Raw genomic sequence first — 16019 nt, 5'->3', positions numbered from 1 at the left:
TACATTTAATAAGGAAAGAAATGAAGCCATATCGTTCCTCATACAATTTACTAATTAGTTCGCCTTTATTGTAGTTAAACATCGTATTGTATTATTGTAGTTAAAGAAGATATGGCAGACTCTCTTGTGTCTTTAATTTCAAGTTTACTGGGATGAATCGAGTCTAAGTATAAAAATTGTCAGTTTTTATGGATAAAATGTCGTTATTTTTCATCTCGGTTTCTTTAGATTACATTACAAATAATATAATATCAAAAAAAACCAAGTCTATATCAAACAGAAAATTCTAGATGAGGCAATATATATATTTCTTAAAAAATGCGACGTTTCTTTTGCGGTTCAGTATATATATTTTGTCGTAGGTTTTTTTACAGCTTAAAAACTTACGACTTTTCAACTTCATACACAACCATTCCCCACGATAAATTAAAGTCCAAGCTTTTTGATATCATTGACAGCTACTTTTTCAATAAATGTGGAACTCGTAAATTTACTTACCTGGTCATTGGTCAATTGCAAAATTATTTTGTTAAAACACATTCTGATTGCACACACAAGTACTCTGAAGTTGACATAAAAAAGATGCTAGAGTTTCTGATTGACAATATCTATGTGGTTTTTGGAGACTAGGTCTTCCAACGATCTATTGGAATTCCTATGGGTACCAATTGCGCCGTTATTAGCTGACCTTTTATTGTTTTCATATGAAGCAGAATTTTTGCAAAATCTTATGCGTGAGAAGAGGAAAACACTTGCTGTGGCCTTCAATATTTAGATATATCGACGTCGTATTGTCAATTAACAATGGTAACTTCCATTCCTTTGTCGATACGATATATCCTGATGAGCTTGAGATAAAAGATACCACAGAGTCTGACAGATCTGTTTCGTACTTGGATATTTTACTTGAAAATGAAGTAAATGGTAATCTTACAACCAAGCTCTTTGATAAACTTGATGACTGTAACTTTTCAATTGTCAACTTCCCTTACTTATGCAGCAGTATACCTTCATCACTTGTATACGGAGTTTATAAATCTCAGTTGATTCGATACGCAAGAGCATGCTATACGTATGAACGAGATAAATAATTGACAAGCAGGTTGATGAAGCAAGAATATCAGCAATCTCGATTAAGGTCTTCATTTCAGGTGCTATGGAGAAGCAAATACAATTTATCATTGGGTCAAATGCCGACTGACGTTTTTCATACTAATTATTAGTCCATTATTTATACACTGAATTACGACGGATTTTTCCATTATTTCCCGATCATAAGCACACGGCGGGTGTGACCGGTCAGCAGGGGATGCTCACTCCTCCATGGCACCTGATCCCACTTCTTCTGTTTAACAGGTCCGTGTTTGCTCTACTCCTATTTTGTATTGTTTTATGAACTTTGATATTGAATACCGCTCGTTGTCTCCATATCCTTCATGTAGAAGTCATAGGAAGATAAAGTCAGCTCGGTTAATGAAGGAGCAGAACTATAGTGCCCATCAGGATTACAACAGTTTTTAGGAATGGTGGATTTGTTTATTATATTATTTTTGTCACAAATAGTCCTAAACTTCCTAGGTCGACAGAGAGAGAGCCCACTATTACCCTGAGAATAATGTTATCGGGGCTCGCAAAATAAGTTTTTGGTACTATAAATGTATATCTCGAATCTCCTTCTTGGCATCAAAAACGTAAATAAGAAGCTTTCTGGTCAACACAAAGAATGGTGGACTATAGTAATTTGTTATGAGTTATTAGTTTATTCTGATAACTGAAGTGCAAAGAAATAAGTATTGATTGATTAACATTGCCTCTAAAATTAACATAAATATATATTAAATAATGCATTCCTTTAATTGTAAATGCCTTTTCTGTAGTCTGTGAAGTACTGTAAAGTTACGTAACGCAGTTGTACTTCAGTTTTTGATGTCACTTTAAAAATAAGATATTAAGTGCTGATGCGGGTTGAGTGTTAATGAAATGACAATTAATATTGATCAGAACGATCATATAGCATGTCTTGGTTTCATCAATTTCTTATTGTAGTCTCCGGCGGGGACCGACCGTTCCGTGCAATCAGACTTAATCAGCCCAGCGTCACCCTCAAGTAAAGAATTCACACTAGTGTTGATTGTCTGTTCCAGAAAGGATTCTGGGTAAAAAATTACAATTATTTCCAGCGTAAAAAAATTTAAAGTAAGCGTATGATATATTGGTAAGTGATATTTTCTGTGTGGGATTCATCTTTCATGGAGAGCTGGTTAATGACCATCGCATTTCCTCATACAATGACCAATAACATTTTCAGATGATGGTTTTAACAGCTGATAATAGAAAACCAATCTGAAAATCCGTTTTTCCGCCGTTGAATTCCAACACAATGGCACCAATTGATCACGTTTGTATTACATCTCTAATGACTATGTTCTCTCTGTTCAGACTTCGTTTAGCCTCTGTGTGAGCGCGTGTTGGGAATTTGACAGAAATCGCTGTGGAATTAATCGGATCTCTGAAGACTGTGTGAATTTTCCGGCATGCGTTTTCCCTTTGTTTTGGTTCTATCCTTTACGCTGCAAGTAGCCATCAAAGGTAAGTTTACAGAAATGGGACTTTATATTTATATATAACAAATGCAGTTCGCCCAAGCAATGAAATTTGGCATTTAAAAAAAAAAAACTTTTGATTTTTTTTCTGCACAAAACAGATATCAATAGAAATAAACTGTAAAAGAAGCCTCCAGCAGCCAGTTTGCCAGATGGGTAAATGGGGAACTTGAAACATTGTAATGTCATCGGTAATTGAGTAATTCATTCAATTAATAATCATGAAAAGATCAGACTTAGTTACTTTGTTCTTGTTGTCGATGAACTAAAATAAACCATTAAAACGGGGAAAATGCATCTTTTTTATCTTTTTGCTTCTATCTGATCAATTTTTAAATGACGCTTGTAATTCTAGGAAAGCGCTTTATAACAAATGCACTGAAACTCGTAAAGAATCCTGCGATATGTTAATTGCTCAACTGATACTTTGCTTTAACACGTTTATGCACTTGAAAGTTTCTGGTTTCTGTCAAATTCATCAAAAACTTGTATAATTAACTATTATCAAAATGGAGGAAAATGCAGGCCATTAGCATCTGGAAATGATTTCTTTCTCAAAGGAGAGAAACAAAATAACAGTGATTGATCGTTTTCTTTGACAAACAGTAATATTGTGAGATTCTCATGCACGCTAAAATCATGTCCTTTGAAGGGTTGTCATCTGCAATATCCTAGACCAATATCTTTTTTACCTTGTAAAATCCATGTCATACTGCAAATATAAATAATACAATGCATTTTTCTAAAGATATGTGTTACCATCTTTCCAGCCATTTATACCTTTTAATTATATTAACTTTTTATATTCCATGATAAATAATATATATCCCTTAATCTGTACATTGAAACAATCCACGAAAATTGGCCCGAAGAATTTTAATGGCATCTGATCTAACCTCTGATGTTTGGGAGGTCCATGTTTTCTCTGCTCCTATTTTGTAATGTTTAATGGGCTTTTGTCCTCGAATACTGTTAGTTATCTCTTCATATTTCATGATTTCACAGTTACCTTTCACTGTTTCATATAGCCATATAAACTTTTATATATCAATATATTTGCATACCCACTGCTTTCTCCCACTATGAACCTGCAGTCTGCAATATGCGTTCACAGGCCTATAGACGCAACTGCTTGTGCTATGAGTGCAATTCCTATTTCACACTCGTAGAGAACAAGCTCTCCTACACTTGTTATGAGCATTCAGAAGTATATATATGAAATGTTTTGCAAAAGGAATAAATATAAGTTTTTAATAATATTATTTGGAAAAAAAGAAATTCAGAATAATTTAAAATTGCTGATTTATATCTTTAAAAATTTAATTTTGGTCAATGTTTTTAATTGTATAATAAAACTTTTTAAAAATAAAAGAAATCTGCCATTTTTTTGATTTTTTCTTATCATATTTTCGCATATTTGTACAAAGAACGATAACTCTTCACACTTGGTCGTTTTAATGTCAATTCTCTGTAACTATCAAACAATATCAATAATGATTTGCCACACTACATTTTCAAATTTAATGAAACGTTTTGTGTGTACTCACATCATTAATGGTTTTATATTTTTTATTTCAAAAAATGTCTCGTTGCCATGGTAACGGCACCTATTGTTTCCCATGTAAATTCTTCCTAAAATTTGACCAAAAAACGTGATTTTGTAGGTTTTACTGAATAAAAATGAGCTTAAAAGAAACAAGAGAATGGGAAAATCTACTTTTGTTTCAAAACTACCATTATTCCTCTTTAGTATAACAACATAATTTTTTAAAAACTGTAATTCTACATAATGGCTTTACAACGCTTATCTTTGGGGATTTTGGCATTTTGCCAAATTGAGAAAATTACTATTTTAGGCCCTTTTTCAAAGCGATTTTTTAATACTTTGCACACTGATTTGAAATTCATGAAGCAGTGCATTGTATAGATGGTACATAACTTTGTTTAAACAAATTAAAATATTTATGGGACATCTAAATATTTTTTTTTAAAAGCTGATGAAAAATTACCCAAAATCTACAAAATTTCTGTATTTTAAGGAACGTATGCACACTTCATTCAGTTCATAAAAGAAATGTTCCTTTCTACCTGTTTTGATGTCATTTACGGTAAAATTACACCATATCAAGGAGAACTGTCATGTAAAAATATTCACATCCCATTTCCAAGAGCATTAATACATGTAAATCTCTTCTTAGATAGGAGAGCTGTGAAAACCTGCACAAAATGCCCCCCCCCCCTTTCGTAAAATTGTCAATTTTGAAGTACATGTAGACTAACCAGGGCATGTTTCAAGTTTCCTGAAGCTATCCCCTCAAATTAAAACTAATATGAAATAAAATTTTCCCTATCCATTCTCTGTTACTATGGAAACAGGAATGCAAAATTTGTTACCATGGAGACAGGAATACCAGAATTTTAACCAAAATGGCTGCGTTTAACAATATTCCCAAAACTACACTTATTTACTCTTTTATAAAACCTGTGTAATGAATTAAATGTGAATGTGAACTAAATTTGTTGGCATTTTAAATTTGCATCTTTATGATGTTGCAAAAATATAATGCATTTTGTAATGCTATGTCAAATAATTGCAAAGCCTTGTGGCTTTTCCTTTTCCCAAGATTTGGTCAAACTTAAAAAATTCTGAGACGAAACTAAAACAAGCAGCACATTCATAATGTTTTACTTATTTCAACTTGTTACTTTGTTACTGTATACTTATTCATTAAATTCATGGGCAACTGCAATCAGAGATACTTTGAATGAAGTCAAAAATTTATCCCCACCCCTTTCTAATTTTTTCTTTTAAACTTATGAAACACAGCTTTAAACTTGAGAAAAATTACATTGGTTTAAAAAAATCACATCTTCTTGGGTAAATTATCTTGGATTTAAACATAAATATCCAACAATGGAAAAGTTTAAACATAGTGTTTGGCATATAATTAATAATTAGGTTTGCAATGGATCTTTTGTATTCTGTAAAGTCAGTTGAAACAACCCCCCCCCCACCCATGAGACACTGTCCCCCACAAGTATCATTTTAAGGAAGTTCTTCCTTTCATTTTACTAGGGCCACCCTTAAAAAATTGTTTGTTTGGAATTGCCGCCTTGAGGGTTTCAGACACAGGAGGGAGGGAGAGAATTTTTTTTTTTTCAAAATTGAAGATAAATTTTAAATTTTTGATAAAAATCTCAGTAAATAGTAAATTCATTTTTAAAAAGTATCTACCATCAACAAAGAAACATGATTTTGCATAGATCTTACACTACATTTCAGTGTTTTGTATTGTGCATGTGATAACGGGCAAAAAAAATAAATTAAAAAAAATCTTCCTACTTTTGGTCAATAAAATTTTTTCAGGAGGGGGCATTTCAATGAGGCAATTCCAAACAAACAATAATTTTATTTTGGCCTAGGTTCCTGCCAACATCACACCAACTATATCAATCTCCTTTTCTTTTTTTTTTCACATGTAAATATAAATTCTGAAAACAAGAGAGCTTTTCGCTTTTTTTATTTTTTATATATGCAACCTTAGGGTACATGTATTCTCAACTACATATCATTAGATTTATGTGACAAATTTTACTGTTTCTGCTGCTCTGAAAATCTTGTCTCTGATTTTTCCACTTTAGAGTTTTTGTCGGTCAGGCATGTACCAGTAATGACCTACATTGACATACGCAAGTAACACTGATAATTAGTTAATGAGAATTATGCTGAGTTGAGTTTTTTTGGCAAGGTACAGGATAAAGCTTGATAAGGTCTAAAACATATTGTTATACGGCATAAGATTTGCGGATGCCATTACATAATATGATAAATATGTTCCTATTATATTTGAACTTTGACATCTCAAACACTGATATCTTGAAGACAGTGGGTACAAGTACCGGTATGTTGAAGTGGGTTGGAATTCAGCTTTCACTTGCCTGGTTTCAAACCTAAAATATGGTATCCCTTCTCAACCTGCAATGGTAAATAATTCCTGCACTTTCCAATAAACACTGATTTCAAACTAATTAAATGTGTATGTAATCCTTTAGAAAGTTGTTTTCTTTATTCTAGAATAAGAATTGTTTTGTTACTGGACAGATATTAAATTTTGTTTTAAAAAAAAGAAATAAGCAAGGTTTAAATTTAGATAAACTGAAATATTTTTTAACAATTTAATTTACTTTCATATTTTAAGAATGGTTACCTTGAAAAGAACAAAATCTAGGCTGTCCACTTTCTTGCAGAAGGCACTTAAACTTCAGTCGTGGCCTATTTGGTCCTGTTTTGGTTTACTGGTCTTACTTTCTCTTTATTCATCTCATATGGTAAATCCTTTGATGAAAAAATTATGAAAATAATTATTTTCCTAGGAACACGATCAAAAGGAAAATTCATTTAATTCCTACACAGACATGTTCATGTGTGTGGTCATCTTACCAGTAGTGAATATTTGCCTGAGTATCAAATAATTTGTTTAGAATATTATAAAACATGGTCAGTGTTTATAAAACAAATATCATTATAAATCAGAGGTATATTCTACGTGTACATATATATAGTTTTATTATACCCTAAGCTTAAAAAGTGGGAGGGTATACTGTAATCGGTATGTCTGCCTGTTACGCTTTAGGGTACCCATCTCTTATTATCCGCAACTCCTCTAATACCACTGAGTGAAATTTAATGAAACTTTCACAGAATCTTTATTACATATTGCCATTGTGCACCTCCTATTTCACTTTTTGATCCGACACATATTTTGGGTTTCCCGGCACCAGCAAAACATGGACTTTGTCATCAGTTATAGCCATATGGGAGGCAGGGGGTATCATTTAGTGAGCTCATTGCTCACAGTACCTCTAGTTAAATTTTGTTTTTACACTAATACATATGTATGTACAAGTATACATATATATTTTTTACTGTTTGCTATTTGAAAAGATTATTATTACTCACACCAAATTGAACTATAGATTACACAGTACCGGTACTTCACAGACGAATTAATGAAAGAGTCTATAAATTAAAACAAAAATAACTTAATAATAAATATTTCCAGTGCATTCTTAAGTTCTTATACCTAGATCTATTTTGTCAAAACATATAGTACAAATTTGGATATATATGAGAAAATTAAAGTTTAAATGATAGAAGCTATTATTAACTAGATATTATATTACATCTATAAAGATCAGCGTTTAGCACGCAATTGTGCCGAAGCCGTGTATGCAGTATATTGTTGCGTCTTTTACCAAAATTAAATATGGCGGAGCTTCCGCTATTTTTTGTTTAATTTTACTTTTGAAAATAGACAAAGAGCTCGAAAGTCTGGCATTTAGCGGTAAGGAATTCCACTCATTTATTACAGTTGGTACAAATGATGATTTGTAAGTTTGCAATTTGCATACAGGTATACTATAATTTTGTGAGTTTCTTGTTGTATATGCAGAAGCATTACATCGCATATCAGGTATAATCTCAGATAGGTAATCTGGTACTAAATCATTGTGAATTTTGTACATGGTATTTAATCTTTGGATCTTGCGTCTGTCGCTGAGTGGTTCCCAGCCTGTTTCAAAATACGAGGAGTCTCTAGAGGCAATCATAGTTAGTCCAGTAACAATCCGAGCTGCGTGTAGTTGCAATTTCTCTAATTTTTCAGAATCGATGGATAGACAACCACCCCATACAACTGAAGCGTACTCAAGTTGGGTACGGATAAATGACGTATACATAAGTGAAAGGCTTTTTTCGATTTATTTTAAACTTAAGTTTTTTCAAAAGACCTAATTTTTTATTTGCATTAGACAGCAAGATTTCAATGTGAGATGACCAACTTAAGTTGTATGAAAAAGTTACCCCAAGATGCTTATGAGTTTGAACATATTCTAATTGGCTATCCTGGAAAAGGAGTTTTGGAAATTATTTGTTTTTTCTTGTGTTAAAAAATACAACCTTAGTTTTAGAGGGATTAAATTTTAGCAACCATTTTTTAGACCACTCTTCAAGAGATGAAAGATCATTATTTAGATGACCTTCTATAGATTTGACACATTCAGATGCATACTGCAAACTGTTATCATCAGCAAAAAGTCTACAAAAGCTTGACATCTTATCAGCTACATCGTTCACATAAATTAAAAATAACAAAGGACCTAATACAGAGCCTTGTGAAACACCTGCATAAAGGGATTGAGTAGGGGATACCAGGTTTTTGTATATCACTCTTTGCGTTCTATTCTCTAAATAGCTTTTTAACCAACTATACATATCTTTCTTTACACCATACATTTTTAATTTAATTAAGAGTCCTTTGTGCCAGACACGGTCAAAGGCCTTAGATAAGTCACAAAAAATCATACAGCAGGATTTGCCTTCATCAATATTTCTAACAATGTTATCATATGTTTCTAACAACTGATATACAGTAGAGTGACCAGGTAAGAAACCAGCCTGGTATTTATAAAAAAAAATTGTTTGAGTGAAAATAGTTGTACAAGTGTTTAAATACAATACGCTCCATCACTTTACTGACACAGCTTAACAATGAAACAGGTCTATAGTTAGATAAAACTGCCTCCCATATGAATATAATGGCAGTGTCCATGTTTTGGTATGGGAAACCCAAAATATGTGTCGGATCAAAAAGTAAAATAGGGGGTGCAAAATAGCTATTTAATACAAAAGAGTAAATTTGTTTGTTTACCTCATATGGAAGGCAGACGATTTTAACGTTTGCTGCATTAAAAATAGTCTTTAATTTATTATGAGTTTGATTGTACCGTAAATGAATTATTATTTATAAATGTACAATAAGAAATCGGTTTTCTATTTTATTGCTCTATCACTAAAATCATGAAGTTAAGATATGCTGAAAGGAGGTCCGTGGAACAGCCCGCTTAACTATAAAAACCTACATTCATCACCTTCTGTATGTCATGTAATTTACTGTGTTTCGACTCTGAAAGACAACACATCGACGAGTCTTAAGAAGTATTTCATTTTAGAGTCAAATATTTATTTCAGCTATATAATTTTGATACGTGTTCAGGGCTCTCACACCACTTTTTGGGAATGGGTCCGGATCCGTCAAAATTAATTGGGAAAAATAGCGCATTTTGAGAAATTTTGGGATAAGCAGTTTTCTTTATAAACATGATATACTGGGTTTCTGATCGTTGTTATCAACTAAATTATTGTTTTGCAATAGAGAGGAATGTGAAGAACAAATTCAATTATTATATATCCACCTTTATATTTTTTTTATTTTGGAGAGAAATGACTTTTGGGAAAATTAACACGCGTACGTTCAATTACTTTTTTAAATTGGGAATGGGGTCCATAACCTCCCCAGTTATAGAAAATCGAAAGCCCTGGTGTTTCTGATCTAATAATTTTTTATAATGACGTTCGTGATATATTGGAGAATAGTGTCCACTGCATTTCTTTAATCTAGGCAATAATCGTGGTAAAATGGGATTTTAACAAATATAATATTCTGTATACATTTTATCTATACATGTATAATCAGCATTCAGCTACAGATTTGTATCATAAGGTTTTGATAATCGCCAATCAAACAAATTCACCTAACAACTACTTCTGAAGTTTTGTAACATTTTGTTACAGTATTACATGATTTCCAAAATTATGCGTCATTTCACATTTAAGTTTCTAATTTTTCTTGGAATCAGTCAGGGCAAAATTTCAACTACTTCTAATGTAATAATGAATGTAATTATACCCCCCGCTTGAAAAGCGCGAGGGTATATAGTAATCGGTATGTCCGTCCGTCTGTTACGCTTTGGGTACCCAGCTCTTATCCGCAACTCCTCTCATACCACTGAATGAAATTTGATGAAACTTTCACAGAATCTTTATTACATATTCCCATTGTGCACCTACTGTTTTACTTTTTGATGCGACACATATTTTGGGTTTCCCACAGCAAAACATGGACACTGCCATTATATTGATATGGGAGGCGGGGGTATCATTTAGTGAGCTAATTGCTCACAGTACCTCTTGTTTAACTTTGCGACGTCACAAACGGCTCTTATGTCTATTAAGCACTCCAGTTTTGAGTGATGCTAAATTCACATTAAAGAAATAAAGAATTACGAAGAGGGAAAATTAGAGAATGTAAATATAATCATTAAATTCATATTTGTAGATGTCGTTGGTCCTATAACACACCTGGTCGTGCCGATAAATTATCATCGGCAGGATCATCATATTGATCGGCAGGTGTGTTATAGGACTGATGACATCCACAAATAGGAATTTAATTTTTAAAAAATTTTTAAAAATAAAGGGAGTGCTCAAGAGGTATCTAATTATAGACCAATATCTCTAACAAGTGTCTTGTGTAAATTGATGGAAAAAATACTGTTTAAACATTTATATAACTTTATGAAGGACAATAACATATTATACAAATATCAGTCTGGCTTTCAACCTGGAGATTCAACTGTTAATCAACTGGTAGAAATATATAATACTATCATTTCGAATCTTGATAAAGGTAAAGATGTAAGATTTATTTTTTGTGATATCTCTAAGGCATTTGATAGAGTATGGCATAAAGGCCTTTTAACAAAGCTAACAAATTATGGTATAAATGGCAATGTACTAGGTTGGATTGAGAATTATTTGTCTGATAGACAACAAAAAGTTGTAATAGATGGTTTTACATCAAACTCTGAAACAGTAAATGCTGGAGTTCCTCAGGGTTCTGTCCTAGGACCATTCCTATTCCTTTTATATATTAATGATATTTGTGATGATCTAGTGAACCATATAAGACTTTTTGCTGATGACACTTCTTTATATGCTATTGTAGATAAAGAAAATGTTACACAATCACTTACTGATGATTTAGAACATATTGATAAATGGTCAAAGAAATGGCTTGTTGATTTTAATCCTAACAAAACTGTAAATTTAAATTTTAGTAGAAAAAATATTGTATATTCTCCTGTTAAATTTGGTGAATATGGCCCACCTATTATTCAAAATGATTCTCATACCCATTTAGGTTTACATTTCCAAAGAGATGCTATGTGGACATCACACATACAGATAATACACGAAAAAGCTTCAAAAAGATTAAACATTCTTAGAATGCTCAAATACCAGGTATCACGTAAAACACTCACTAAAATATATTTTGCTTTTGTTCGACCTGTGCTTGAGTATTCTGATGTAGTGTGGGACAATTGTTCTGAAAAAGATTCTAAACTCTTAGAAGATATACAAGTTGAAGCAGGTAGAATTATTACTGGATTAAGGTGTAACTCTTCTCGTACAAAATTGTATGATGAACTTGGATGGGATCTCCTAAAAACAAGGAGAAAAATTCATAAGTTAATATTATTTTATAAAATTATTAATGGTTATTCTCCACAGTATCTGTATGATCTGATTGAACCTTATCGCCCATCTAGTCATTCGTATAATCTTAGAACTAATAATGCTCAATTTAAAATTCCTAATATTAGAACAACATCCTATATGGAAAGTTTTCTCCCCTCTACAGTCAAACAATGGAATACCTTGCCAAATTATATTAAAAATGCTCCAGGAATATGTTCATTCAAAAGTCTTTTAAAATCTCATTTCTGTAGGAAAAGTATTGAACTTTTTAATTTTGGAAAAAGAAAGTATAATATAATACATTGCCAGATAAGGAATAATGCTAGTAATCTGAAAGCAGATTTATATAATCAACATTTAGCCGAAACTCCAATGTGTGAACATTGTACTGATTGTATTGAAAATGCCTATCATTACTTTATTGTTTGTCCTAAATATACAATTCCAAGAGATGTACTCTTTCAATCAACACATAATATTATAAGCTGTGATAATATTCCCGAATGTGATTTATTTTTAAATGGTAGTTCTAACCATGGACTTGACATTAATATACAAATATTTGAAGCTGTACATACATTTATAGCAGCAACAAAACGTTTTATATAAACACTGTCATATCTATTTATAGATATAATTTTTATTTGTTAGAAGTACTCCCAAACCGGTACTACTTTGTATTTTGTCTCCCCCTGTAATTTTCCCTTTTTGTTATTTTGTTCATTCTATTTTTCTCTTTTGTTTAATTTTCTACATATGACTTTTTTTGTTTTTTTTTTTCTCTGTTACTTTGTTCAATTTTGTTTGTGTTTTTTTTCTTCTTTTGTACATTCTTTTAATATCACTATTTGTTCTGTACCTTGACCTAAATGTAGGGAGAGGGCTAAAATAGGCTGCGCCTGCTGCCCAATCCTATTCACGACAACATCTGTGAATAAAATATTGTTTAAATTAAATAGGAATTTAATGCTGAAGTATACATTTGATCTTTGTAACTAGAATTCAGCTACAGAATTTGCATAATAAGGTTTTGATAATAGCCAATCAAACAAAAACACCGGACAACTGCTTTTGTAACATTTTGTAATATGGTTTCCAAGAATTTTACCACATTTGACATTTAATTTTATAATTTTTCTTTGAATCAGTCAGGGCGAAATTTCAACAACTTTTTACGTAATGCCGAATGTAATTTTATAAATGAATGTATATATATATATATATATATATATATATATATATATATATATATATATATATATATATATATATATATATATATATATATATATATATATATATATATATATATATAGGGAAACTTCTCTAATATAACCAGAATACCTATTACAGAGATGTACTTATTATGGGTTGTTTTCCTGGGCTGTCTGCAACATCAAGGTAAGAAATAATTATAAAGTTGAAAAATATAATATACATCTTATTTGCCCCTTCCTTCGGCTAAATTCTTCAACATAAAATATAAATACTGCCTGAAAGGATTTAACTTCATTTACACTCAAAAACCAAGGTTATCGAAAATTAGTTCTGTATCACCGAAAATTTTTATTACGTTACTAATGAAAAAATGCATTAACATCTCGCAAATATAGACTATCACTCAAATGCATCTTCTGTGAGCAGTTTCCCGTGTTTTCTTCGAAGATGCGGCACACCATTTTGAAAATGATAGGTTTATGGTATTTACGTAAATGAAATATATGGACTGAAATATATGGAGATAACAAACAGTATTCAAGACCAAAAGTCCATAAAACAATACAAAACAGGAGCACAGCAAACATGTAGGATTAAATATGAGCACACTTTATATAAAAAGGATTAATCGATCTTCTGTAATAAAATAAAAACTGTTACATTTGATTTTAAATTGAACTAGAGGTACTGTGAGCAATGAGCTCACTAAATGATACCCCCGCCTCCCATATGATTATAACTGATGACAAAGTCCATGTTTTGCTGTGCCCGGGAAACCCAAAATATGTGTCGGATCAAAAAGTAAAATAGGAGGTGCACAATGGCAATATGTAATAAAGATTCTGTGAAAGTTTCATCAAATTTCATTCAGTGGTATGAGAGGAGTTGCGGATAAGAGATGGGTACCCCAAAGCGTAACAGACGGACGGACGGACAGACGTACAGACGGACGGAATTAACGATTACTATATACCCTCCCGCTTTTCAAGCGGGGGGTATAATAAATAAAACAATGACATCAAAACAAACATGCTGTTTTTCCTATTTTCTGCTTATGAACATCACATGACCATATTTTGCTGCTATATAGAATACTATTTAAAAAAAACTTAGCTACTTTATGCTTGTACTCACACATTATAAACGTTTGATGCACTTTTTTGTTATAGAGACAAACTTGCTCTAGTTTAATATTTTAACAACACAATTCTGTAAAATATGTGCCTAATGCCAATAAAGAATTGAAATAATAGGATAAACAATGAATGAAAACTGACAGAAGTGGAAATTTATATTATAAAGATAAATAATGTCCACTTAAAAGTATCTCTCAGCACATCATAAAAAGTAAACCTAAACACAGATTTTATACAATCTCTATGTAGATATTTATATTTCGGGGGGTGGGGGGGGGTTCAGCTGTATCAGCAAGTAATGTATATATGCTTCAAATTCATTTTTATTTATAAAAATAATTAATTCATTGGTCAGAAAGTCAAACTGTCAAAAGGTATAGTTCGCTTGATTTGATAAGGAATCACCACTGACCACTACCGGTAAAACAACTGTGTATTATTCGGCAAATAAAATTTAGCTGCAGAACTGTAGCTCTCCGAAAAAATTATATTGATAGACCGGAGAGCTACAGTGCCACCCATTGAAAAAACTGTATATTTATTGCGCTCCAAAAAGCGCGCTCGGTTCTGGATTAATTCTTCCAAATTCTGACCTCAGTTGCGAAAAAAGCTAGATTTCAGCAAAATCCTTACTCCTCTATCAATTACTTTCGTAGAATACATCTGAACGAAGCGCGTTGGACTGAATTTACTTGCAAACCAAAATGGCAGTATAAATAGACGAAATTTTCGATGATCTCAATTTCAGGACCAGAAGGGCTATTAAAAAAAATTATAAGGAATGTTATGTTGTGGAAACAGTGAAAAAATATGTTAGGAACTCACGGTTAGTAAAATTTTGAGATGGCAGCCTTAAAAACATGGAGAAAAAAAATCGAGAAACAGCGCACTTTTTTGTGCGCAATAAATATACAGTTTTTTCAATGGGTGGCACTGTAGCTCTCCGGTCTATCAAAATATTTTTTTTCGGAGAGCTACAGTTCTGCAGCTTATAGCGAGTGCAGCGAGCTCAATAGACTAACGTGTAAGAACAGAGGAAATTCGGATTAAAATTTGTACATACGTCAGTCAAATTTCTCTGTGAAACATTCCCAGAATTCTTGCACTACCCAATGTCCTTTGCGCAAATAAATAAATAAATAAATAATAACGTAAAGCATAAAAGGCAAGATCAGTGTGTAGAAATCTTTCAAAGAAACAAAAAATAACTCTACAATGTTTTTCAACCAAAATTGCACTAGGTCTGTAGTTTCAAACAGACGCTCTGCTGTCTCCGTAAGCTCCGACGAGCTCCGTGACGTCTGTGACGTCACAGCTAGTCGAGATGTCTCGTGCGGCTTGATGTTTGAAGTGGCTGATCAATATTTTTAGAGTGTTTTTGATGGTACAACTGCGCTCGCCCCAACGGTCACACCGTAAAACATATTAAAATTAAGAAAATATGCAGGCACGTAGCATCGTTTTTGAAAGTGGGGGGGGGGGGCAACCAAAGAAATTTTTTTTACTTACCTGAAAAAGTTAACAAGCACAAAAAAAAAAAAAAAAAAAAAAAAAAAAAAAAAGGGGATAAAATTTAAAGTTGCCCAAACTTGAAAATCCTATTTCGTGGGGGGTAGTGGCCAACTTTTTCAAAGCCAAGTTACTTTCACTTCCAATTTTTTTCCTACAATTTCTTGATGTCAC

General features: G+C 32.2%; 1 protein-coding gene across 7 annotated transcripts in view; it reads left to right on the top strand.

The window, feature by feature from the left end:
- The first annotated feature begins 2066 nt into the window (after positions 1 to 2066).
- Positions 2067 to 16019, top strand: part of LOC134233012 (protein lev-9-like) — a 52428-nt gene continuing 38475 nt past the window's right edge. For 3 of the 7 annotated variants that reach the window (XM_062715012.1, XM_062715011.1, XM_062715006.1), the window contains exon 1: positions 2071 to 2589. In XM_062715012.1, coding sequence (XP_062570996.1) covers positions 2535 to 2589 — 55 coding nt within the window. In that variant the 5' untranslated portion in view covers positions 2071 to 2534. Of the gene's footprint in view, positions 2590 to 16019 lie in introns of all 7 variants that reach the window. The other 4 variants (XM_062715010.1, XM_062715008.1, XM_062715007.1 and 1 more) reach the window with 4 other exon arrangements.

Source organism: Saccostrea cucullata, unplaced genomic scaffold (genome assembly GCF_032062105.1).
Source record: "Saccostrea cucullata isolate Sc308-1 unplaced genomic scaffold, CSIRO_AGI_Scuc_v1 ctg1011, whole genome shotgun sequence".
Classification (NCBI taxonomy): domain Eukaryota; kingdom Metazoa; phylum Mollusca; class Bivalvia; order Ostreida; family Ostreidae; genus Saccostrea; species Saccostrea cuccullata.
Note: the sequence above shows the minus strand (reverse complement) of the source record. Positions and strands in the feature narration are given on the sequence as shown.